Raw genomic sequence first — 26,045 nt, forward strand, 5'->3', positions numbered from 1 at the left:
AGATGCCTAGGTTATGGAAAAGTGTATCAACTTAGAGGGTAGTTTTTTGCCCTCAAGAATTTCAGAAATCTTGAGCTAGTGCTCTGGCTCTTTCTGTATAGGAAGGAGGGGATGCTAGTCAAATGTTGCAATTTCTACAGCACAAAGTGTATTTGTTTTTGGCTCCTGGTAGCCTATTTTAGAGGGAGTTTGAGAACATTTGAAGGGCTGCCTTGGTTACTCAATGCATTCTCTGCTAGTAGAGCTGGCCTTTAGTCTTAGGAGGCGGGACTCCATTTATAGATATTGCTCTTGATTTGAACCATGACATGACTAACATCAGATGTAAATTCTTTTTTTAGTTAACATGGAAACCATGTGTGCAGATGATCTTCTTTCTGCTTTGCTGTATTTACTTGTAAAAACAGAAATCCCAAACTGGTATGTAACCATTTTGGCTATACAGAACTCCATCATATTGTCTTATATGTAATGCTGCTGTAGGGGCAAATGTTTCTGAACATCTAGTAATAACTTACTGGAAGTGTAAGAGGGGCTGATGTAATGCAGAAAACTATTTTTAGTAGGACAAACAGCAAAGATGTATTACAGGTGTAACTGAATTAAGTGCTGTGTCTTTGTGGTTTTGATTCCCAGCCTAGAAAAAAGTTGTAATGGGATGCCATCTCTATACCGAATATGCATGTCAGTACAGACTTCAGGGACCGGTCCTCCCTTGTCTGTGTTTGGAGCTGTGAAACCTTTATGCAGCTTCTAGATGTTTGATACATTTCATATAGAGAAACTAGATTTGAATGCTTAATTGCTTGCTGCTAGCCTATGCCATTGTGTTTATCTCTCCTCACTATCAGTAGAAGTGTATCTAAACCTTCCACTTGTACCCAAACTGAATTTTAGTGTTGGTGTATCCATATCTGAGATTAGCATTTTTCCTTCAATTTGCAGCCATCACTTTACACTGGTGCTTATGGTGCTTGAAACATTAACATGTTTGAAGCATGTGAAACAATATCCTGCTGCTGTCCTTATCCTGTCCTTCATATTCCTTATATCTAATAATGCTTTATTGAATAGTTAAGAGATAAGTAGGGTTCTGATCTATCTACAAAGCTGAGAACAGCCATAGTATTGCTAGCCTAACAATCTTTCTAGAAGTTTTTTCTTAACCAACACCTATTGTCTGCCTGGATTGCCTAAGATGAATTGCAGTGTTAAGATATGTCATGCTAGTGTTGTCTTATTTTTAGTGGTTCATGGCTTTAACTTTTTATTTCAGGATGGCCAACTTGAGTTACATAAAGAACTTCAGGCTTTGCAGTTCAGTGAAGGATGAATTGGGATACTGTCTAACCTCAGTTGAGGCTGCAATAGAATACATACGACAAGGCAACCTCTCTGACAGATCAACAGTAAGCTACTCTTAGTCTGTCAAATGTGTATTTGATAAGCTTGTAGGACTGTGTACCACTGAGAGTAAATTCAGTCAGAGGATACAAACAGCTAAGATAAGAGTTCCTTTTCTGCACTTAAAGATACGAGTTGAGGTAACTATCTGAAGCAAATGCTAAAATGATCTAAATGATTACAATGAAGTCCTAGTCCTGTAGCAATAGTTGTTGTTCATTGTATACTCCTTGAGGAAGTAGTTAAATGTCAAGTCTGCATCTTCATATGATTAGAGGAAAAATAACAGCACTATCTTCAACAGCTGAGTCTTCAGTAAATTTAGTATCTCCTGTTTGTACTTTCTGTCATGGTTGTGAAAGCAATGCAGTACTTGTGAGTAGAACAGATTTTTCTTTAGTAATTTTAAAAAGCTTAGCTATACTAGCAGAGGTTGCAGTGTAACTTAGAATTATTCAGTAAATCTTCGTGTGCTAAAAATGCAATGTATTTGCAGCGCAGATTATTATGTTGCACCAAGTTGATAGTTTAATGGGAGTGCAGGACTATAAGGTGGTGTTTGAGGGACAAATTTGGCTCTCAGTGTTTCTAACCTAGCAGGGGCAGGAAGTTTGTGGATGCATGAGTTATTTCGTACTGGGCAACTAGACCTTCTGTCAATCAGGTAAAATCCCTGCAGGCCAATAAGGATGATATTGATGTGACTTTAGAAACTTCTATGATGTAAGAACTTGATAGCTTATTTAGTAAAGGAATCCAGTCTTACTGCTCCTGTAAAACTTTCTACTGTTGCAAAATTAGGTTTTCCTGATCTGATGTGGAAATCAAAAGGAATGCACTTGGAACCAGAGTGAATTCAATGTGTCTCAGTGTGCCCAACTGCAAAGCACTGGAATCTAATTGCAGGGGCCAGAATAATGGCTCAGTGTGCAGGGTTTGGGTTGGGACAACCTGGGGCACAATCTTAAAGAAGAAGCACTTAAAGTAACATTTTAGCTTGTTGTTGTTTTTGGTTTTGTTCTTTTCTGGGATCTTTTCATGAACCTGTCATGCTTAGTTTTTTTTGTACGCTCCAAAAAAAAAAAGCACTCTTTCATTTTGTGTAAAGAGACTGTGGTATTTCTTGTCTGTAATGCTGTATTGAACTATGTTTAAAAAAAAAAAAATAAAAATATTAGATTAAAAGGAAAACAACCTGTCAAACAATTTTGCTTCCTGCAGTCACTTGGCTATTATTAACAATCACTATACAAATAGCAGTGCTGGTGGTCTGGATGGAGAACTGGAACCAAAGTAGAATTGTCTTCTACAACAATGCCAGCAAGCTGAAAAAAAGAATATACTGCTCTTAAATGTCTAGAATAAAAACTGTTTTCTATTAAATGCGTGGTCCTATCCCTCCTTATATAGCCAAGGATAGCAGTTTTTTATACTGGATTGCACTCAAGTGATTATAACTTAAGTGTCACTGCTGTTAAAATACTATATTTATTTCTTTGGGAGGCATCTATCTTGAAAGATGAGCTACATATTTGAGAAGTCTAAATGAGGGCAGTCTCATACTGCTTATGTTACTGTCTGCACCAGTATAAGAGCAAGCAATAAGTGTTTCTGTCCATACCTCAGGGAGACCTAGAGTGCTAGCCTGTAACTTTCTCACTTCGATGTATGTACAGTGAGCATGCACCAGGAACTCCTTTCTTCTACATTGCCTTTCGTAGGAGTCAATGTGGCTTGAAGGCAGCACCCTGAGATGAGATGGAAAACAGCAGAACCTTGAAGACAAGGAAGTGGGTGACCCCTTGTCCTCCAGCACAGCTGAAAAGGAAAGAGCTAGACCACCCTTTTCTCTAGTGTAGGGTAAGGGGAGGAGAAGGTGGCACACAAGGAAGAGGAAGAAACTAGGTAGCAAATAGCCACTTGACAGGAATTGAAAAAGGGTAGTGAGGATATAGGAACTTCTGATAGCGTTGCTCTCCCTTCATGAACTTATCAGTTGATATTTCCTTTATTCGCTGGTAAAGGAGATTAAACTTTCTGTTTAAAGCAGCAGCTGTCATGTTGATGCCCCATGGTTTCCTTTTCCAGATTGTCCTGGAAAGGGGTTGTGGGATTTAAGTGAGCAGGAACATTGCTGTGCCCTGGGGCTTCATTACAGCCCCTCATGTGGCTACACTAATTTTATAGCTGGCTTCAGATGGAGCTTCTGGCAGCTGAGTAATGCTGTTGTCCAATCCCTAATGAAGGTAACTACATAAAGAAAACTCAGCAGGGAACTGATGTACCCTGTGGGATAATGGGCATATTATCACCCTCATGTCAGTAAGAAAATTGCACTTAGCAGACACTTGCCAAATCCCTTCACCCAAGGTCATGCAAGTCAGAGACGTTTTGGTCCTGGGGAGTAGAGGAGCATGTAACTGATAGCATGGAAGGTTCCATTTTATTTTCTGGGAGTTGTCAACCTTAATTAATTAGAATTCCAGTTAATGAGTGTTGGACCTTAGTTATGTTCCTATGCATGGCTAATGTGTAGCAAGACCCTCTAGTTCAGAGGGTTGAAGTAAGGAGTTAGAGCCAGCCAGTAGGGAATAGGCAGCATTTTGGTTCCTGTATGGAAAGAGCTGTAGGTGGTAATGAAGTTGGCATGGAGGAATTGCAGGTGGGAGAAGCCAGGAAAGAAAGACTTGAACACAAACTAAGGCTCATAAAGTGTTTAGGGTGGAGGGGGGCTAGAGATAATTTCCCCAAGTCATCAGTTGTAATCTGTGAAAGTCACTTTGGGGATAGGTCTTTTTACAGGTATACCCTCATAGGTACAAATATTTCATTTCTCTAGAATACAGAGTAGTGTTGGATAAAAAGATCATTAACGTTTGGATGTGTATTTTCTAGACAATATAAATTTAAAATACCTGAGAGTCCCACTCAAAGCAATCTCTTTTTTTTTTTTTTAAATTCCTGGAGTGCAAGTAAAGCTGATACAAGCGAGTTTTGTCTTTGAAGGCCCAAACTTGCTTAATACTTCAACCAATACCTGATTCTTCTGCCATTCTGTATTTCACTTTTGAAGATACATAGTTTCACCTGGGATTGACTCTTTTTTTTCTGATTTATATAATAAATAAGATCATACCTCTACATAAGGATTGCTGTCTCAAGTGACTCTTTAAAATAATTATTCCACTTGGGGAACATTTCTCTTGTAAAATACACTGTGGAAGGAACAGCACTAAAACTACAGTAGGTCTTGCTAGTGGTTACTTAGATTGTCCATAGTGAAAGAAGAAAGCTGTCTGTGGGCATTCATATTAGAAATTCTGATGAGAATTCAGAAACTTGTATCGGCAGTAAAGCTTTAACTTTTTTTTCTAATTAATAAAATTTTTGATCAAATATTTCTTAGGGAAGTTATTCCTGATCACTGAAGAATCTATTCAAGGAGACTAGTGTTATGTGCCTTATAATTCTGAAAAGATACACTTGGATATCTTTAGCTAAAGTACTTAGGTTTGAAAAGATTGGTGAATATTTGTCATGTTCATGTATCTAAATACAAACAACCTACTGTGAAGTACAGGTCTGAACTTTTATCTCAAAACTTCACAAACATGTTTTTAACTACCTTATTTGCTATACAATGGAGGGTTTTTTAGACAGCTTTATGAGATGTATCTGTGTTGATTTTGAAACTTGAGTGATCGAATTTCTAGAAAATCTGAACTCTATTTTTGGTGTTCAAGTGATCTTGTTTATTTGTAGTTCATTAGTTTCTTACACTTCATGCTGACTTACTAATGTTAAGAGTCAGATTTCTTTTACTTATTTATATCTGGTCTTTACAGACTTAATTGCAGAAGTTATAGCCTGGATCCTAAACCATCAAAGTTTATCTGATGCATAAGCGTCTATCTTAAACGCAGTGGTCTTCAGTTTGATGGATGCTGGGAGTCCTTCCATTTCTAAGGAGATAGTCATTATCCAAAAATAACATCCGAAGGAATGATATTCGCTGCCCAACATAAGCAGTGGTTGATCAGAATCAACTATGTGCAAGTGTTTCCATCTACTTTCTTAGAAAGTGTTTTCTTTAGGTTGTTGTTTTATTTTCACATGAGGTTCAATGTTGCCATTTCAAAATTTGACTCTACTTAAGAATTTTCACCTGGTTTTGGAAGCATATATATTCTTTAGTGCATCCTGAAGCGTATCTTCAGATTTCTCAGAAAATGGGAGAGTTGCACTACACGTCTGCTTATCTCAATCTCCAATTTTCAGGAAGTGACCAGTAGGAAACATTATATGCATGAGTCTGCTAGGGTAATGCTTCACCTGGTACAATCTTTTATTTTCCAGCAAGTAGCAGAGTGTTCAGCGGAGTCTTTGAGTCAGAGTTGTATCTGGGTCACCTTTTTTTAGTAGACATGTCTTACATGAATTTGTCAATGCCTTTTTGAGTCCATTTATACTTTTGATTTTTGCAACATCCTATGGCAATGAGTTCTACAATAAGAGAACATTTTTTCTTCTCTCTCTTCTCCCCACTCCCTCTCCAGACCTAATGTGTGATGATTTTGTTGGGCATCACAGTTCTTATATTTTGAGGAATAGCAGATATTCATTCTTTGCATGTTTTCTTTGGACTTTTTATAGACCACTGTAGCACAGTCAAATCTTTTCCAGAGTGAAGAATCCTAATTTCTCCTTGTAAGAAAGCTGCGTTGCACCTCTTCTAGTTCTTGTTGTCTTTTTTAGTTTTGCTGTGTTCTTTTTTTAGATGGTACAACGATAATTTCATTAATGTTCAATTAGTTCATGGAGAATTACAGTAAAGGAATATTCTGGTGAACATCTACTTACTATTTCTTTGAACAGCAGGTGTGCGGTCTTTTAAGTCTTGGAATCCTAAATGTGAAACTGATGTAGGTTTTACGTGCATCTGATAATTCATAAATGGTAAATACAATGTTTCATATTTTTAAAAGTTAATTCCACTGTTAAGGTACTTTACTTTTGCCTGTAGATGAGTATATGAGATAATTCATCTATATATTTCATTTCCAGGAATCTGAGAGGCTGTGTGACAAGTTGCTTTTAAGACAAAGGATGAACTTGTTGTCTCAGATGACTGCTACTCCAATAGACTACTTATTTAAGGTTATAACTTTTATAGCATAATACTTATGAATTTACCTACCGCACGTTTGTATCTCTTCCTTTATGCGATTTTCTGAAATGTAGTGCAGTGTTAATTACATTAGTACTGTGAAATGTGTTTTAGTAGATGCTAAAAGTGTGTTTTGAATCTAGTGCATTTCTGTGCCAAAATGTTACCAAGTTAATATAATCTTACGGATTTCAGCACATGGTATAAGAAATATGGAAGCAAATGAGTATTAAATGCTACTGCTGTTGGTATTGATTGGCCCATTTAATGCACAGATGTGATATTACTATCTGGTTGTCTCAGCTTTTAGTGCTTGAAATTGAAAGAGTTTTCTGAAATAATTTAAATGTGGTCACCTGACAGCTACTTCATATTATATGTTAATCTCATATTGTCATTCTAAAAGAATTTTGCCTATACAAGGACACAAAGCAGAGCTTCTAATTATATGTGTTCACAGCTTATGGCTAGAGAATTAGTAATTTTATAGAAATGTTTTTGCACAGAGGGAGCTCAATTTCGTGACTGAGTCTAAAGAGAACAATAGGAATTTTAAAATTTTTTATAGAAAGTGAAGTAAGCCAAGAACAGATTCTTTTTAATACTAAATGCCCATTAGAGGGTTTTGTGCTGTGACATTGTTCATTTCTGCTTTCTAATGCTTGAATACATGTCTTTTATAATCGGTTCCTTTCGTTTCATGCTTCAGTAAATTATTCTATTTTTTGCGTGTTGTGTTTTGTTTTTTTTTTTCCTTAAAAGGAGGCTTTTTATATTGGTTCCTCATTCTCTTTCTTCTCTTGGCTTTTTGTAGCATATTGCTTCAGGTAATCAGGAGGAAGTGGAGCGATTACTAAGTCAAGGTGACAGTGACAAGGACACTGTACAGAAAATGTGTCATCCGCTCTGTTACTGTGACAAATGTGAGAAGCTAGTTTCTGGGTAAGCACTTTCATCTCCACAAATACACAAAAAGCTATGTAAAAGTCTTCGTCTAAGATTTTCTTTAGAAAGTATGCTGCTTTTGGTTATAGAAGAAGTTGGTAGCACTTCGGGATGTAGTAGAGAGCGTACGTTCATGTGGTTTGAAAAACCAGAAGAAATATTAGGAGAATACTGAATGCCTTGGAAGCAGCCAGTTTTGTGATGGAGGCTGTATGTGCTTTGGTAAATGTGGGGTGAAATGTTTCTTCTCTTGAACCTAACTTACACATCTTGGACAAAACCACATCTCTTAACAAAATATAAAACTGTATAGAATAATTTGTCAATGTGAAAGAATAAAGCATAAAAAGTTCCAAAATCGTTTTTTTGTCAGCCTTGGCAATTTTTCTTTTTATCTGCTCCTTACCACTGCTGCACAGGTAACTGAGCTGCTTTTAAACCATTGTGTTTTAAAGGAAACTGAATGATCCTTCCATTATCACTCCATTTTCCCGAGATGACCGGGGATATACACCACTTCATATAGCTGCTATTTGTGGTGAGTATTGTTGCTTTTCTTCAGTGGTGTTTTCTACTCCTTATGTTCCTTATCTTTATGTTAGCATGTTTTCCAACCTTGCGTTAAAGAGTGAATTTTGCATTAAATTGTTTTCTGCTTATTTGCTATGGAAATTGGTATCTTGGCACAGACTGCAGTTATTGTATATTCTTTTAAGCTCAGTTTCGTATGGCTAAGTTATTGTTTGTTTGTTTGTTTGCTGGCTGTTTACTTTTGCCTCAGTGGTTACCACAGTAGTTCTTTCTTCAGCTGTGAAAAAAAGTAAAAATGTGTCATCAGAAACCAGTCTTGTTTTAAAGAACTGGCAGATTGAGAAATTAATCCTTTCTCTCTCCTGCAGCTGGCTATGCATGGTAGGTCTGTACCATCTCCTGTCTTGTAATGTTCATTGTGCCGTTGATCTTACATTTGTTAGAAGATGTATTAATTTTCTTAGTGAGGTTTTTTTTATAAATAATTTCTTTTTTTTATTATTATCTTGAATCCCAATAGGAGAGTGCTTTGTGTAACATGGCTTTATTTTCTATTCTTCTCTTACTCGTAAGATACAAGCATAGCTTGCTTTTAGCTGGAGGTTCTTTTATGGAGCTTTGACCTTGAGTAATCTGCAACAAAAAACCCAAATACCAAGGAAGTGAATATACAGTATATAGAAACACAGTATGCAGAAATGCAGGGTATCTGGGTTTATAGTTCATGTTTGAATTTGAAAAGTAGCAATGTTCTTGTGCAAAGTTTACTTCTTTCTTCTATGTCTGCATATTTTTCAAGGGCAAACATCATTAGTGGATTTACTAGTAGCCAAAGGAGCCATTGTCAATGCTACAGATTACCATGGTTCAACTCCACTTCACCTTGCCTGTCAGAAGGGATATCAAAATGTTACAGTAAGCACCAAAAGGCTTAATTAGAAATAAAAAGAAACACTTAACCTAAATAATAAATATATGACTCTTACTAAGCTGTTCTAGTGTTATTGTCGTTTAGGTCTTCTGAGAAGCTTTTACCGGAACTCTGTACACTGTCAGAATTGAGGATCTTTTATCATTGTAGTTTGCATGATACCTTATTTTTTCCTATACTGCAAGGTTTTCAGCCATTTGTAATAACCAAGCAATTGACAGCTATGCATGCCTGATAATTCATTCATTTTATTAATAGAAATGTCTAATACATAGTACAAATGGAGAGCCTGCTAACACCTCTGCTCTTGATTAAGACAGAAGAACCATTGCAGTCATTGGAATGAATTAAATGACTTCGCATTGTGTTTCGGATAGACTGTGTAACTATGTTAATTATTGTGTACTTAAGTTTTATATATGTGACATTATTCAGTTAGTGGTGTTGAAATTAAGCTGTGTCTTCACTTACATAGGCTTTTAAAATACGGGATAAATTATCTATATATGTATTGCAGTGTTTGCTGCAGTAGATGATTCATTTTTTCAATGACAACTCTGAATATGTACAAAGCAGCTTTTATTTGGTTCTTAGGGTAGGGCAAAACCAGTACTGTAATGCCAAGAGGGTAGTGTCTGAAACAGGAGAGACATAGCTAGTTTTTCATGAAGTGCTTCATCATGCTAGAAACCTAAAGGAATCTGCAGAGTAACAACTGTGTCCCCATTAATTTTTTAGTTACTTAAGTGTCTACTTCTATTTTTCTTTTAAGCTTCTCTTGTTGCACTATAAAGCAAGTACTGATGTTCAGGACAATAATGGAAATACTCCACTTCATTTAGCCTGCACTTATGGTCATGAGGATGTAAGTAATTGTTTTGTAACAAACTAAATGGACATTCTAATGGAATGGAATTAAACTGTGATGCGAATTTGCACTAAACTTACATATTTTAAAAAGTAAATAAAAAAGATTTGGAGGCTAACTGTTTAACACTGTAAATTAGGACTTTATTCAGTAGTTCATAGCAATTTTTATTATGCATTCACATTAAAGATAGTAGTATTGTGCAAATTTAGTTGAGTTATTTAACTCTTTGTTTAATGACACTGAACCGTAAAAGCCTACCCTTTAGGCAATGGATTATATGAGTAGCAATGAAAAAAACCTTTTTAGGATTGCATATGTTATATGAATTGAGAGACAATAGTATAATTTATTGATAGCTTTCCTTTCCTTTCTAGTGTGTCAAAGCTTTAGTCTACTATGATGTGCATTCCTGTAGACTAGATATTGGTAATGAAAAGGGAGATACTCCTCTCCATATAGCTGCTCGTTGGGGCTATCAAGGGATCATAGAAGTGCTTTTGCAAAATGGGGCAAATCCAGAAATTCAAAACCGGATGAAAGAGACTTCCCTACAGTGTGCATTAAATTCTAAGGTATTCCTTTTTATCTTCTAGCCTGATTTCTTTCTGATGTAATTCCACGGAGGTGTAGATGCTTACCTGCTAATAGGATTTTGTGGTCTGGTACTATTAAAGTGAAAATGTATGTTTGCCTTTAAGGGAGAAGGGTCACATTTTAAATCTAATAGCATGAATACAGTCTGTGGTATAGAACATAAACTTGTAAATGGGTACTTTTAATCTGCTCAGTCAAAATCTGTTACTAATATTAGGTTTTCAGCTAATTTGTGTTTCAGTCAGTACATTCCTCTTTAATGAAGTTACATTGGTTCTCTTTATTAATATTTTTATGCAGATTTTATCATTGATGGAATTAAACTATCTGACGCTTGAAAGAGGACAGAGTGCTTCTGAGGTAACAACCAATGCAAGTTGCTAAACTTTTTTTTCCTATGTTTAGCCTGCTTAATCGGATATGTAACTTTTTTGGTTTGTGGATGGGTTTTTTTTTTTTTTGCCAACTTTAAGTCACCGCTTAGGTCTCCTCAGCGCTCAACAGAAACTTTCAGCAGAGGATCATCCGTCTCAAGCCTGTCATCAGCATCAACTGATATAAGGCATGAAGAAGTAAAAAATAGCTATAAAGAGGTAAGAATGAGGTATAAGTTTTGACAATAAGCAAAGTGAAAGAAGCTAGAAGAGTGATATTTTGCAGCACTGTTTTAAATTGCTTCTTCAGGAATAGCCTTCTGTCTGGTTTGGAAAATTATATGCTGTTATCCTCAGGTGCTTGTCATCTCAGTATCTAAACATTTCTTTTTGTATGGTATCAACTGCTCTGCTGGTTATTTCTGGGGAAAAATTGAAAGCATGTTTGGAGTAGTTGTTCAGATTTACTGCAGTTAACTACATAATTTGAGAATTTGTTGAGGTTTAAAATTATAATGGCAGTCAGTGCCCCAAGGCCCTTGCTGTCCTGTCCAGGAATTAAATGCCATTGTTAGCTTACAAAATCTGTTAGGGAAAAGAGACTAGTACAGGTATGCTGGCAAACAGCTTAACAAACTAGAATGTTAAGAAAAGATTTTCAAAATTTTGTAACGTGAAGAAGTACACACTATATACTAAATATCTTGCACATATGTGTTTGCTGATTTTGCTCTGTCCATACTAACAAAGATGCCGTCCTCTGAATTTTTTCATGTGGGACTTCAGATCCATACTTTCCATTTGTCCCCGCCTAAGACTTGTCATATCACCACTCCTTCTGATACTTCTCTCCTTATTGTTTTTTCCCAGTCCTTCTGTTCTATTTTTTTCCAAATTGACCTCCTTAGTATTGTTGTTTCTGTCCACATCACTTCTACATTCAAATTCTTCCTTTTCCTGCTATTAAAAGGTTCTTCTCGTGCCAAAAGTTTCTGTTTTCTAAAAATGTTCGAGAAACTCAAAAATGTAAAGTTTGACGGGACAATATTATTTCACACTTCATTATCAGTTACTCTATGAGAGCCTCAATGTAGGCGTGTATCTCCCTGATTGTACAGAGTCAAGCACTCTAAATAAGGTCTAATATACGTAAAAGTTCACCTCATAGATTGAGGGTTTATTTTTCCTTAAAGGAACAAATTTATCACATCCAAGAGCTAAGACTGTAGTTCAAACCAGGGAAAAAGATTACAAGTGGCTTACACCTTAGATGCTTGCGGTTAATGACCTTCTCCTGTAATCCAGCTTTAGTTCATTTCTTGTTTGTCAAGTTTCACATGGGCTCACTGCTCTTATTCTTACTAAGGAAAGAGGCAAGAGCCTAATCCTGAGAGAGCTCCATGAAGGGAATGCCACTGGAAGTAATGGGAAGCTGATAAGGTCAGTTTTCCAGACTTCAAGGCTTAGACCATGGATTAAGGGGATGCAGTTAGATCCTTATTAATCAATACTGCTGGTGAATTAAACTCTTCTCTTAAATGAGCCAGTCATGGTGTATGTCTTGTATGTGATTTGTTTACAACTTAGAAAAGAGAGAATAAAAGAGCCAGGCATGTAAATTTGGAACTTCCTCTGTTGGAACTAGTAACTCCTTGCACAATTTCTGTTCAGCAACAGAAAAACTGAGCATGCGAGTGAATTGCAGTAGATTTGTTTCATCTATTTTTACATTTAAAGGAAGGTACTTCTGTTCCATGGAGGAGTGAGAAAGCAAACTGGAAGGATGGGGAAATGCAGGTAGCAGACATTTTGCCCTAAGTACTCTTAATAAATTATCTATAAGATGCATAACAGATGTTGTATGCTTCTCCACTGCTAGGGCCTGAGGCGGTTTTTAGAACTGTAAGGGAGTTGTTGTTTTTGGAAAGAAATTACCAGAGCTTGTGGGTCACTTGCTATTACTGTTATAAGTATCTTGTATGTGATAAGACTGGCTCCTGAAAATCATCAAAAGACCTTTACATTCTCCAGTGACATTATCCTATATGATTAGGGGAAATTTATGGCAAGTACAGATCTCCCTAGTATATATAGTCCATTTTAGATGTATATGTGTAGAGATTGGGATTCGGCTCACCTAACTTCAGATGTCTGAAAGACAATTGTCGTAACTTTAGACATCTATTTTCCCTTCTTAGTCAGTGGAGAGAAATCTGTACTTCCAGAGAGGAATTAATCTCAGACGTGCTTAGTTTGACCTGAGTTGCACTCGAGTCATTTGTTGACTGCATTCTGTTCTGTAGTTACCAGAGAGGGAGTTTAAATGACTGGCTTAGATTTAGACAGCTAACTTTTAGACGTTCAAAGTTAGGCAAGAGGAATCCTGCCTTGAGTGCCTAGTGCATGACTTCAAGGAGCTTCGCCTTGTATTAGAAAGGTAGAAATAAAATAAAACTTATCAGCTTTCCTAAAAAGAGATAAAAATAGATTAATCTAGCCTTTGATCTTTTAACTGTAGATGTGTGCTGTTCTTCTGCTAAAACCCTGAAGAAAGAGATCAGACCAGTAAAACACAACTTTCTTTTAGTCTCATTCTTCCTTGTTTGCATTACCAAACACTGCTGTCACAGTCAGCAAGATAGTAATTTCTAGATAAAGATTGAAATGTGACTGTAGCTGTTACTTCCTGACACCTTCAACTTGCAAGATGTTTCTTAATATTGAAACAACTTTGTTTACACAGCAGCATCTTTGGTGATGATGGCACAGTGCTAGAATAATTTGCTATAATGCTGAAAGAGATTTTCACAAAGCTTATTAGATGATTTTTCAACAATCTGCAGAGGCCGGACAAGTTGCCTATTGATAGTACTCCCTGCCCTTTTACTGGCACCTATCCCATTTCTATCAGGTTAGAGCTCAACTCCTTCATGTTAGAGGATCAGAGAAGCGGGGAGACAAGTACATCTCATTCTCCTGCTTTCACAAGCAATCGGGAGGGATCAGGGGAATGGCATGAGTGCACTGCAGAGCACCTTCCATCTCTTCTTCCTCCCACGTGCCTCTTTCCCACCTGCAGAGCTCATAAACAGGAGAATACCTACACCAAGCTGTCGTGCTCAGGCATTAGCTGGCCTGAGCATACGCATACTTAATTGACCTAACGCTGGTCCCCTAGAATAACTCTGAGTTGAAGAGACCTGGCTTTTGCTAATGCATACCCTTTGATATTTGTGTCTTTTCAGATTTTAAGTAAGAAACCAAATTTCACACTTACAATCAAGTTAGATCTGTAAATCTTTTTTTTTTAACATAGGAATAAACCAGTAATCTGCAGATGTGAACAATTGGAAAGCATCTTTTTCATCTTAAACTGTTGTTTCTCAAACAGCAAAATAAAACCTGGCATCCTTTGTGCTTCTGGTAGCATATAGTAGCTCAGCAAGAGTCCAAACAGTACTAGTGTTTATCAGGGTAGAAATTTGCCTTGAGTAGGGATTTTTAATGTTTAGGTTCACAACAGAAATGCATGGTCAGCTGCTGCTGAAGCAGCATAATAGTGTGTATCAGCTTACATGGCTTTGTTTATGTGTGGACTACGTGACCTCTATTTAGATAAGTTCTGTTTATCTTTAACTAAGCAAGTCAGAGATCATCAAATGGCCACAGGTCTTGCACAGCTTTTGTATTTCATAAAGGAAGAAGGGTTTTCCTTTAAAACTTTATCAACAAATATGAAATGCGCCCTCGGTAATCCTACCGCATGAGCTTAGGAGGTTAGTAAAGGACACAGGATTTTCTGTGTACAGCTTAATAACAATACTAACAAAGCAAATAAATTGTTTTCTTCATACATAGGTGGAAAAACTCCTAAGAGCAGTTGCTGATGGAGATCTGGAAATGGTAAGTCTTAGCATGGCTGTTGGATATTATTGAATTCCAATTCACCTCATTCAAATTGAGGAAGTTATTTGTAAATAATATTAAGTGAAGAATGCTTTGGATAATACCTTCCTTCAGTAACAATTAATAAAATTCAGCTCATTTTCTACAAAGAATATTCACTCCATGTCCCCAGATTATTTTACCTACAGCGCTTTAAGGCCCATTATTTTGACATTTCCATGACTTCTTGCACTAAAGAAATTTAAATTAAATAATTCCTTTGTGAAGGCCTGTCATTTAAAAAGGTATGCATAGTCACCTGTAGGAGATGCAAAGAACTTGGGAAGAACAACATTCAGGGCAGGCATGTTGAAAAGAAATATTGTGGGAAAGAGCAATTTATTTGCTTGCAGGTGCTCAAGCTGCACTGTCAAATGCCGTTGTTAGATGGGGAGCATGGTGCATTGCAGAACTGTAAAAAGATATGTATACTGAGGTCACAATATTGGACTCGCTATGCAGTCAGCATAAAACAAAAAAAAAAGGCAAAATAGATGAGTTTTCAGGTAAACCTGATTTTTGACAGCAAATCCAATAGAAAGCGTTATTATTCCCAGTTGCTTGTTCCTATGTCACAGAAGTACATCATATCTTTTCCCATATGTGAATTGATGCATATGCTCAAGTGGCAGTGCTGTGCATCAGTTCTGGAAATTGAATGGTGGGATTTACAGTTTGTGGTTTTTTGACTTAGGAAGCATTCCAGTAATACAGTGTTTTTAAATCCACAAATGCTTTTTGATTCCCGAATTGCCAGGTTCTCCCATGCTTTGAATATTGTCTACTCTTTATTTTGTATTTACTGCATGTAATAATTGTGCATAGGTACTATAAATAAAAATGGGCTCTATTTTGTTTGTTGTGATACCTTTTTATTAATATTTCATACAGAGAGGAAATTTAGTTGCTGACACCAGTCAGCACAGAGAAGTTATGTCAGGGTCATACAACTTTCCTGTAGTTTGGATTTCACTTGAAATAGATAGCTGATGGCTATAATAATACCAGTTTCAGAGTTGATGTTCTGTAATTTGTGATACTTGCCACCTGTATTGACATATTTTTTTAGTTACTATTGCCCTTTATTCCTGAAAATTTGAACAATAAGGTGCTTCCAATGTCATTCTACTGAAAAATTGAAGATGACACAGAAATCTGTAGAAGTTTTGTCTTTGGAAGGATGCATAAGACTGTACATTTCTCAATTGTTTTGTAGTTCACAGAACAAAATCATGAACCCATGTAAGAATGCAGGGTTTCTCTGCTGGATACATGTTCTGAAAAATTTGTTTAGGTGATGTGTACCAGGAGTTACAGATGCTAATGAAGCATCACAAAGTCGTCATAAAATAGATAATCTGTGTCACAAAATACATACCATGTTAATCTTGATTCTCTTATGGTTTATTCCAGTTAGATGATAGAAACAAATTAATTTATCTACTGACAGAGGAACTGTTCATTTCTTAAGTAAATATCATTATCCTAGTTTGCCATGTAACTTAATCTTAGTAATTATTTCCAGGTCAGCCCTTAAGTCATTTCAAGATGCAGCAATACATACAATGATGATATTTACCATCTTCCTGGCAAGTAGTAAAGATGAATGTATTACAATTAACTTTTCACAGACTTTGTGAAAATCTAAACTGCATCATGAAAATATTTAAAGAAAATTAAATATAGTGTTATAATTTGCTGGAAAAATAGTATATAGCACTGCTTAACAGATACCAGCAATGAAAAGCATATAGAAATCTAATCTATGCATTCAGATGGCAGAATCGCCTTATTTTTTGTGGCTTTACTTTCCACATTACTCGAGTTCATATGAAACTGTTCATTATAAAGAGAATTGTCCAATTGGATGGCAAAGGTTACAGCTTGCATATCTATTAAAAAACCATGGTTATTTAAAAACTCTTACCTTGTTCTGACAGCCTGAGGTCTGTCTCCATAGGAACAGAAGCAGCAGTAGGGTCATTAGTGCTGTTGTAGATTTCTGCTGTGACAGCCAATTGAGCTTTGCGAGAGGAGGCATTAAAAAAAAGTGCTATGAAACTGGAAAATTTGAAAAAAAAAAAATTATGCTGTGATTGTTCAGGAAGCCAGAAAACCACCTTTGTCGTCATCACCTGCAAACTTCAAAAGCAAGTATGCTTTAGATTGGAGATAACGATGTTAATCAATGACAGTTATTTTAATTTGCTGACTCAATGGCAACTAATTCTACATTTTGAAAATAAAATTTAGCCCACCTTGGTAAATTTTTTGTGACTGTAGTGAGAAAGAAATATTTTGGGACAGTATGGAGGGAATATCTGTATAGAAAGGATTAAGCTTTATTCCCAAAATATGTCTCGGAGTTATGCAGCAGTTTTTTTTGGGGGAGGTTCTCAAACTGTACTTTTTACGTGTTTAGTGGTTGCTGAATTGGTAGAAAATGGTTATAGCTCCATTATTGGTGGAGACTGTTAAGAGTTGTCTTAGCCCATTGTGTATTGCTTTGAACAAAGCCTTTATACAGCTCTAAGTCAGTAAAGTATGGTGTAGAAGTAGTCGATGCTGCTTAACATCAGTTTTCGGTCTTTCATTCTTAGTAATTGGATTTGGTGGTCAGGTGTACGCCATGGCTTCTTAGTGATGGATGAACCATTCAGCTTTCAACAAAGATACTTAGATTTAAAAAACAAGCAAATAAAAACCCCCTTTTATTATTAGAGTGGGGTAATACTAGAACAGACCTGGGAGATTACAGAACCTCTTCTGTTAAAAGTGTTTGAGAAGAGATTGGTCAAACTTCTGTCAACAGTATTAAGGAAGAATTGACTTTGTCTCAGCGTAGAATACTGGATTAGGCACTCTTCTGGAATTCCTTTCACCCAGCTAGTCTTGACTCTTCCAGTGGAATGCATATGTGCAAATCCACCACAAAAAAGCAAGTCTCTTGTATAAAATAAATCTTGTGGAGCAGTTAAAAGTCTGGAGTGCCCTGGAGTGCTCTGCTAAATATTCCAGAAGTCTGTTACTCTGCAATGTAAAGAAGGTTTTAGATGACAAGTTAACTGGCAAAGGGAGATTATGGACAATTTCCTGAGATGCTTCAGTGTGTCTCTGCTTAAAAGTACATTCAACCTTTTGGCCAAAAAACCTTTAAATAAAAAAAAATGGCTGTTCCACTGTAATTACTGTAATTATAAAGAGGTATGCATGGGAGTTCAGATTTTTGGTGAGACTGGTATTAGTATGTTGAGAGCTGCGTATTTGGATGATGAGAGCAGCAGTTGTGATGGAAGAGGGGGAAAGTGTCAGTTGTGAGAGTCTTGGTCAGTCTGCAGGGAAAGGGGGACGTGAAGTGACAGTAATATTTATTTTAGACATGTACAAATGTAGCAAATAGTAAACCTTCACTGATCTGGCCTTCCATAAACAGACAAGCTCGAGAGGAGATTTCTTTTTACTCCAGAGAACAACGTGGTATTTGCAGGGAAAGTAATATTCCCTGTGAAAAACATCCCTTTTCTGTCTCAATTACGTTATCATTCAGAATCAGGTATATGGCCCTTACTGGTTGTCCTTGGATTTATTCTAGCTGCATCTGTTTAATTGGATAGATTATTAATGTGTTTGGTTTCCCAGAGCTACCTTAATGGTAAGAAGCAGAACTTGCTGACAAGTGCGAGAGTAAATATATGGGAGGAACCCGTAGGAAATTCTTTTCTCCCCATTCTCTTCTTGACTAGCCCCTGTAGAGCTCTTGGATTGGTCCAGTTCTGTGGCATCAAATCCAACCCACAAATCCAGCAAAGATGCTTCTATCTCAGTTTCAGCCGGAAGTGGTTCCTCGATTTTGCTCCCTGAAAGGGCTAATTTTTTTCATGGTAACAAGGCAATGATACATTTTTTGACAGCTCTTAAAAGCTGCTAAAAAAAAAGAGTAAACGGAAACCCCTTCACAAGATGACATGTATTACAGCTTCATACCCACTATGTATTCCTGTAACTTGGTGTGGGTGGGAAGTCCCAGAAGACCTGCAGGAGCTCCGAGAGATCTAGCCTCCACACACAAGTGCCCTGATCTTCCTTCTGTCTTGGTTTTTGAGTGCTGTGATGTTAGCCCTTTTCACGCACCTAGAAAAAGGTGACTGTTAATGTATTGTCCCTTGCATTATGACATCAATTTAATTCCCACTTCTGTCTTGAGTTTCTGAAAGACTTGTCTCATTGAGCATAACACAAACTCAGAATGATACACTGGATAGATGTCAGGCTTAACATTGCCAGATGGCATAATAATGGAGACTTAATACAGCTAATTCTAAGATGTCTTTAGTTTACAGTGGATTAATGAATTTCAAGGTAAAAATGTATTTCGTAGCAGGTTTTTTTTGTTGCATAAAATTTAATGTAAAATTAACCTGCAGTAAGCATCACTGTTTGCATATTGCACATGAATGCTCTGAGTCCTAAGACTATCTTCATTGAAGGGCCTCTCTCTTCCTCAAAAATGAGGCATTGTACATGGAGGAAAAAGTGAAACTATCAGGCTCCTGGGAAATGGCAGACCTAAGAAAAGTCAGTGCCCCTGCACAGTTTTGGATATCGGTTAAATGTTGTCATCCTTGTCACTTCTTATGTTTGTTAAAGCAAACCAAACAAAATTCACATTGATATGAGCTGGCACAAATCATCTGAGCTAAAAGGATTTGGAGAGTTTGAGAATAGGTGAATGCTGAAGTCTTGATTAGGCAGCAGGAAGTCATTTATAATTTACTTCACTGCTATAATTGGTGAACTTTCTAGCTGCTTTGTCAACAATAACATTTGATTTTTTAATTTGGCCTGTGGGCAGCTGATGCCAGGAGGTAGCTGTATCGTCTCCTGAGATACTCACAAGTGTATGTTTGTGAAATCTTACTTGTCGACATGCAAATTTATTAGGACATGGAACCTTTGGATTCTATAAAGGAGGTCTTGCTTTTTATGCCAGGTACGTTATCTCTTGGAATGGATGGAAGAAGACTTAGAAGATGAGGACGACACAGTCAGTACATCAAAACCAGAATTCTGCCATCCATTATGCCAGTGCTCAAAATGTGGGCCAGCACAAAAGGTTGGAGTATTCATTCTGTAAAGAGAATAATTTATATTCTTGTAATGTAACTTTTAGCTCTAGGGAAGTAGCATTCATGTTGCCCAACACCTCTGTATCTCTGTCTAAAAAGCAATTAAGTATATACAGATCTAACAGAGCTCATCTGATATCATGAAATTGTCCTCCTTTTAATTGAACTGTAAAAAATTTTGGATACAGGAACAGTGTTCAAAGACTTGCTCACTATCTAATGGAGTGAAAAAACTTTGCAGTTTGCTTTTAGAATATGTGGACTGTTGTCATTAAGGTTTGAACAACTTTGAATAAATGGGAAAAATCTTTTTCTAAGGCTCAGTTTCTCCTGGTTCTCTTTTATAATTTACATTGCTAACTGTCACAGAGTATCTACTTATCTGTTAGTAATCAGTTTAGCAAGGAATACCGGCTAATCCTGTAATCAATGTGATGCTGATAATGTCTTTTTTTAATTGCATGACATCTTCCATACAAGCTATATCTAAAACCTCTTCAGAGATTAAATATAATTGCAAAGACTTCCTTTTCAATTGAAAAAAACTTCCTTTCCCCTTATTTATCACGGACTGTAGAGGAGAATCAGGCTTTACAATACACTTTTTTTTTTTTTAATTTAAATAAGGAATGATCCCAGCTTCTCGGAAATAGAAAACCAATTACTTACCTTTCAGGAAGAAAATGTATTGCTATGTCTTAAGGTATACATGACTGGATAAGTCATTGCAAAATAAACCAAAGTATAAATTTTCAGTGTATTGGCTACTTTGAGGTAATAGTATCCATATCACTTAACTGAGAAAATGTAAAATGGCTTAACTTAACTTCTTCTAAATTCCTCACCGCTACCTTATGTTTATTTTGTGCAGGCTAAGAGTATGCTAGCTGTTCTTAAATGCTTCACATTCACACTGTGCTTTATTCTCTGGTAACGTGTGTCCATGTACCCTGAGTACAGAGATCATGTGCTAAAGATGCCAGAGTCTGAGACCATAAAGTTCATTTTATGGATAACAGGGGAAGGAATGGCATTTGCTGTGGAATTTACTTGCCTACTGAATGAAAAGTAGAAGGAACTTGTTAACTAATATTAACTGCTGTATTAGGTAGGCAAACATCTGAGGATAGGCAGAATGAAAGATTGTCTACCACTGTAAATGTTAGGCACCTACACAGTTTGCGAGAGGAGTAAAAAAGAATGTCTTCTACTGCTGTGTAAGCTGTCTTCCAGGTAGTTTCCTTATCTTGACTCCCCATGGGAGTCTGTTCTCTGGGCCAGTGTTACTTCCACGTGAATAAAATTAATTTTAGTTTTTATCCTTATTACCTCGAGCTTCATGTAGCAGTAAAATAGGTGTGTAGTGTCTGTCTCCAGGAGCAAAAAGTCTGAATAAATTAAAGTAACTCATAATATTAACACTTACTCTCCATATGTATGAGCAGTCTAACAGCTATATAAAACTGTAAGTTTTACTTCTGTCTCAACCTGTGCTGCTTTAGCCTCTTTTTAATATCATGAATACTTTGCGTGGAATTTCTCTATATGAAGCTATCATGTTGGAAGAAAAAAGAGAAAAATAAAACTCATTGTTCAGTTGAAAAACACTACCAAGCTGCTCTGGTTTACTAACTCTTGCCCTGAAGGTCTCAAATTAGGCTCTGTAGCAGAAGTTCTTGTAATGTCCATCTACCTGTTTTGTATATACTTAGTAGATATTTGGCTGCTTTTTGGGCAACATAAAGTAGCATGATTGATAATACAGTTTTGTTCTTTATTTTCCTCAACAGAAATTTGCAAGGATCTCTGCTAATGGACTGGGAGTAAATGTTTCAAACCAAGATGGTTTTACACCATTGCATATGGCTGCACTGCATGGACACTCTGAACTTGTCTCTCTCTTGTTGAAACACGGAGCCAGTATCAGTGCCAAGAATGCAAAACATGCAGTTCCTCTTCATCTAGCTTGCCAGAAAGGTCACTTCCAGGTAACTGAGCCTTTTCATAAATGCAAGCTGTTTAACGCTTGACCACCAACAAAAAGCTGTTTTGTGAAATTATCAACAAATTACCAACAAGACTAAACCAGTAACAGTGAAAATTAGTTTGGCGATTCTGTTTTTAATTTCAATGTCTAAAATCTCCAGATAGAAAGGGGATCTTTCAACTGAAACAGTTTCAGTAGGCACCTTTTCTTTCTAAATGACCTAAAATAATGGTTTAATGAAAGTGCTGCGAATAGCTACTGTCATATATCAAACACTTCAAAAATACCTTATGCAGCTGAATCTTCCTATGTATTTTCTCTCTGCCCCTTCTGTTCAAGGAGATTATGTGTACATCTGTTGATGCAATGAACTTGGTATCTTCAATAGCCGCAGCATTAAACATTTACTGTATCTTCAACTCATTTAAGTAGATTATGAGCCCATTGGAGCTCTGAGTGTAGCAGAAAACCTCATCCCTGACTTCAAGTCAGGGAAGCATAAGCAGTGAAGGAGAAGCCTGAGCTAGTGAGGGGAGGGTATTAGTACAGGAGGGAAAGTAAACGAGAGGGGAAAAATAATGATCATGAAAAAGCAGGTGCAGACAGGCAAATGGGAACATGCAGAAATGTGGAAAACTAGGGTTTTAAGAATAAGGAACTGAGGACTTCAAAAGGAGAAAAAAAATGAGAGAATTGTGAAGATGATGGGGAGACAAAGCACTAGGGAAGCAAGAAGAAAACGAGAATACAACTCAAACTTGTAGGTTAATGAAGGTTAGCTCATGGGGTATTTACAACATAAAGAACTCTTCCAAGTGTTCTGATGAGTTCGGGAAGGGGGAAAGGATATAGTTGCTGTGGTGGTTTGTTTTTGATTAAGTTATTGATTATGTGTGTTTTTCACATACCTTGAGTTTTATTTTCTGGCTTTTCTTTCAGTTGCCTAAGGTTTTTTTTTAAAGTGTGTGGTAAAATATGAAAATTAGTATGATAGGAGGAGATGCTTGTGGTTATCATCTGTTTCGCAAAGATGAGACTTTTCTCCATCTTTTTTCTTCCATCTCTCTCTCATTCTAGATTTCAAAAAAAAGTTAAAAAAAAAAAAAATCACTGAATGATTATGGTTAGCTGGTATCTTAAATTAAAGAATTGTTATTTCTTTCATTAGGTGGTAAAGTGTCTGATGGATTACAATGCTAAACAAAATAAAAAGGATATATATGGAAATACTCCTTTAATTTATGCATGCTTGAATGGTCAGTATGAGACTACTGCCTTGTTGTTACAGGTAAGATCACTGAAAACAGAATGTTCAGAATAGTATTTCTTACGTGATATCTGTGCTTATCCAGTACTCAGGGTCAGTACTTTTAGTTATGCATTTCTCTGTCAAAACTAGTTGGGGAAAAAATAAGAGTATCTGTTGTCTCTCTTCTTTCAATCCCTTCTCTTCATGGTTTTTTATTAGATAAATATTACTTTACTGTTGTACAGCTAGCTGTTTCTATGGAACTTTTTTGTTAGGTTTTCTTGCTTACGATTCTATCGCATAGGGTTTTTTGCTACAAGGCTTCTGTTGCATTGTTCTCTTTCATACATTGAAAATAAAAAGAGAAAAACAGAATAGTAATGTGCTATCTCCATTTCATGCTACTCTGTCATTATAATTTCAATTTTATCTTGCTGTCCAGCACGGAGCTTCTATTAACCTTTCTAATGCCAAAGGAAATACAGCACTGCACGAGGCCGTGATAGGAAAGAATGAAGCCCTGGTAGACTTGCTACTTCAGAATGGTGCAATGACGCACATAAGGAACGAAAGGAACTGTACCCCTGCAGACTGTGCTGAGCCGGTGAGTGCAGAAAGCTCATTTATAAGGTTAGACTTTCCTAAAGTTCCATATGCATAATGTAGGAAAGAAAACAAATATAACTATTTGTCACAACAATATTTGCCAAGACTTCTGTATTTAATAATTATGCGTGATATAAAGACTAAGATGCCTGTTTATTGTACAATGTACAATATGGTACCTGTGGTATACGAAACCTGTTGTGTATCTAAAATAAGTTATCCTAGACAAAAAGAACGAGTCTAGAAAGAGTGAAAGCACATACGTGAATGAAAATGATATTAAAATCTATGCTAGTAATGGCGGAGAGAGCCCAAGAAATGTTGAATGTAGGAAAATGAACAACTTTCACTAATCAGTTACCCTGCTAGCAAGCTTCCTTGTTCCACCCAGCATCTTTTGCCCTTCATGCCTTATGATACCTTTTATCTTGTCATCGATAACTCTGACCTTCCCCTTTATTAATAGCAATAAGATAATATGTTATTATATAATATTAAATACTAAATTATAAAGAATTATTTCACTCTTTAAATGATTTGATGCATGGTCTCTACCTTTTATGTGCTTAAATAGCCTCTGAGATGTAGCATAAAGACCACAAAATTCTGTACTGAATCAATTTTAGTATGTGTATTACCATTTAAACTGAAATTAGCTTAACCATAAATAATATAGTTTAAAATAATAGGTCAAGACTACAAAATCATCACTCTGGTACAGTGCAACTTGTGGAACACTGATTTTGTCCTTACTCAAAATGATAGAATTTAAAGTTTGTATTTATAATGAGGTATTTTTGTGTGCATTACATTCATTTTGGCAGCAATTAATTAACACATTCTGCATAGACTAGAATCATAACTTGTACTGATGTTTTTCTTTTTCTTTAATAATGGTGAAAATGGAAACTGTTAAAATTAAGAATTCAAATATCATTAAGTTGCTGGAAACAGCACCAAGATATGTACCTACATCAGCAGAGAGAGAAAACGAGTGTGAGCAGCATGCTACTATCAAGATAAGAAAAAAAGGTACATGTCATATTTCCACTGGTACGAATAAAAAGGGATTAGGAATTCATGTGCGACTATATCAAATATTTTATGTAATTGATTTACATATAATTAAAGAACATACAACTATTTTGCATATTTAATACAGGTAACACCTAAAATACTACAACTAAATGCAGCAGACTTTGTATTATATTCATGACATTGCTGCAAACTCAGTTTTCCATTTTTTTGGTGCATGGGGGGGAATTTTACATACAAAACCATTTGAAGTTAAAAAACATGCCACATTTGAGATTGTATAATTAACCATGTAATAATTGTCCATTTCAGTGCAAAGTAAAACAGATTAATTTAAATCACCTCTAGTTGTCATTTAAATTTGCTTAAAACAGGTTAGGGAGTGACCTTTCCATTAGTTACTGTCTCTCATATGGGACAGAAATAAGAGCTACAAAGGTAACTGTCCAAACCATTAAGCACGATTGGCAAAATAATGTCTTTAAGTAAATGGCAGCATATAGTACACTCTAAGCAAATATGTTGAGACACATGGTACAGTTTGACAATACAGCTGAGCTGATGTAATGGCTTACTGCCACTTAGAAGAGATGATGTTACTCACCATCCATCCTCACCTCTTCCCTCTTGCCCTCAGCTTCTGGTATTGCTTATCCACTGCTTTCTGTATGCTGGCTCAGAAGTTTTTCAGACTGATTTTCAAGCTAATACAGTTCACTAACCTGGGACAAGGGGTGTAACAAGTTTTGTGGTGAGCTAGACAACTCAGCACAGAGAAGGACCTGCCGCCACCAGAACTGTGGAAGGAGGATAATGAGGCTGCAGGAGCAGGAATTAGGGAAGATGCAGGAGTGCCCGTTTCAGCATCCATGAGTTTTAGCTAGGCTTTTCGAAATAACTCTTGCCTGCTTGTCGCTAATGAGTGGTTTAGAGACCGCTTAAAGAATCACCGTCAAAGGTATTAGGAGAAAGTGATTTTAATAGACACCTATAAAGGTGCGACTTAACAGAGTTCGATGGCGAAGTTCATTCTATTACTTACTACATGGATGAAACATATAAAGGAAAATCATGTTAAGTCTAAAGGTTTATATCTTAGGGACTATACGTGTTTAGCAGCAGTCTAGGGTTCACTCACAGTTTTAGCCACACTTAATCATTAACTAATCACTAACAAACTTTAGCAGCACTTAATCATTAACTAATTTAATATTTATGAAGTAAGTGTTAGTGGCGTCTACCACAATCACAGCTTAATTACAGATTATGCTTACTATTAG

General features: G+C 36.4%; 1 protein-coding gene across 1 annotated transcript in view; it reads left to right on the plus strand.

Moving 5' to 3' along the window:
• Nucleotides 1–24,762, plus strand: part of ANKRD27 (ankyrin repeat domain 27 (VPS9 domain)) — a gene marked incomplete at its 3' end in the record, with an annotated part of 30,981 nt that extends 6,219 nt beyond the window's left edge. The window contains exons 10-25 of the mRNA XM_009579563.1: nt 342–420; nt 1,277–1,409; nt 6,469–6,561; nt 7,386–7,513; nt 7,972–8,054; nt 8,847–8,962; nt 9,751–9,843; nt 10,224–10,421; nt 10,744–10,803; nt 10,917–11,036; nt 14,676–14,720; nt 19,753–19,875; nt 21,679–21,876; nt 23,044–23,163; nt 23,567–23,728; nt 24,654–24,762. Coding sequence (XP_009577858.1) covers nt 342–420; nt 1,277–1,409; nt 6,469–6,561; nt 7,386–7,513; nt 7,972–8,054; nt 8,847–8,962; nt 9,751–9,843; nt 10,224–10,421; nt 10,744–10,803; nt 10,917–11,036; nt 14,676–14,720; nt 19,753–19,875; nt 21,679–21,876; nt 23,044–23,163; nt 23,567–23,728; nt 24,654–24,762 — 1,860 coding nt within the window. The remainder of the gene's footprint in view (nt 1–341; nt 421–1,276; nt 1,410–6,468; nt 6,562–7,385; nt 7,514–7,971; nt 8,055–8,846; nt 8,963–9,750; nt 9,844–10,223; nt 10,422–10,743; nt 10,804–10,916; nt 11,037–14,675; nt 14,721–19,752; nt 19,876–21,678; nt 21,877–23,043; nt 23,164–23,566; nt 23,729–24,653) is intronic.
• Between the last annotated feature and the right edge of the window lie 1,283 nt (nt 24,763–26,045).

This window comes from Fulmarus glacialis, unplaced genomic scaffold (genome assembly GCF_000690835.1).
Source record: "Fulmarus glacialis isolate BGI_N327 unplaced genomic scaffold, ASM69083v1 scaffold49726, whole genome shotgun sequence".
Classification (NCBI taxonomy): Eukaryota; Metazoa; Chordata; class Aves; order Procellariiformes; family Procellariidae; genus Fulmarus; species Fulmarus glacialis.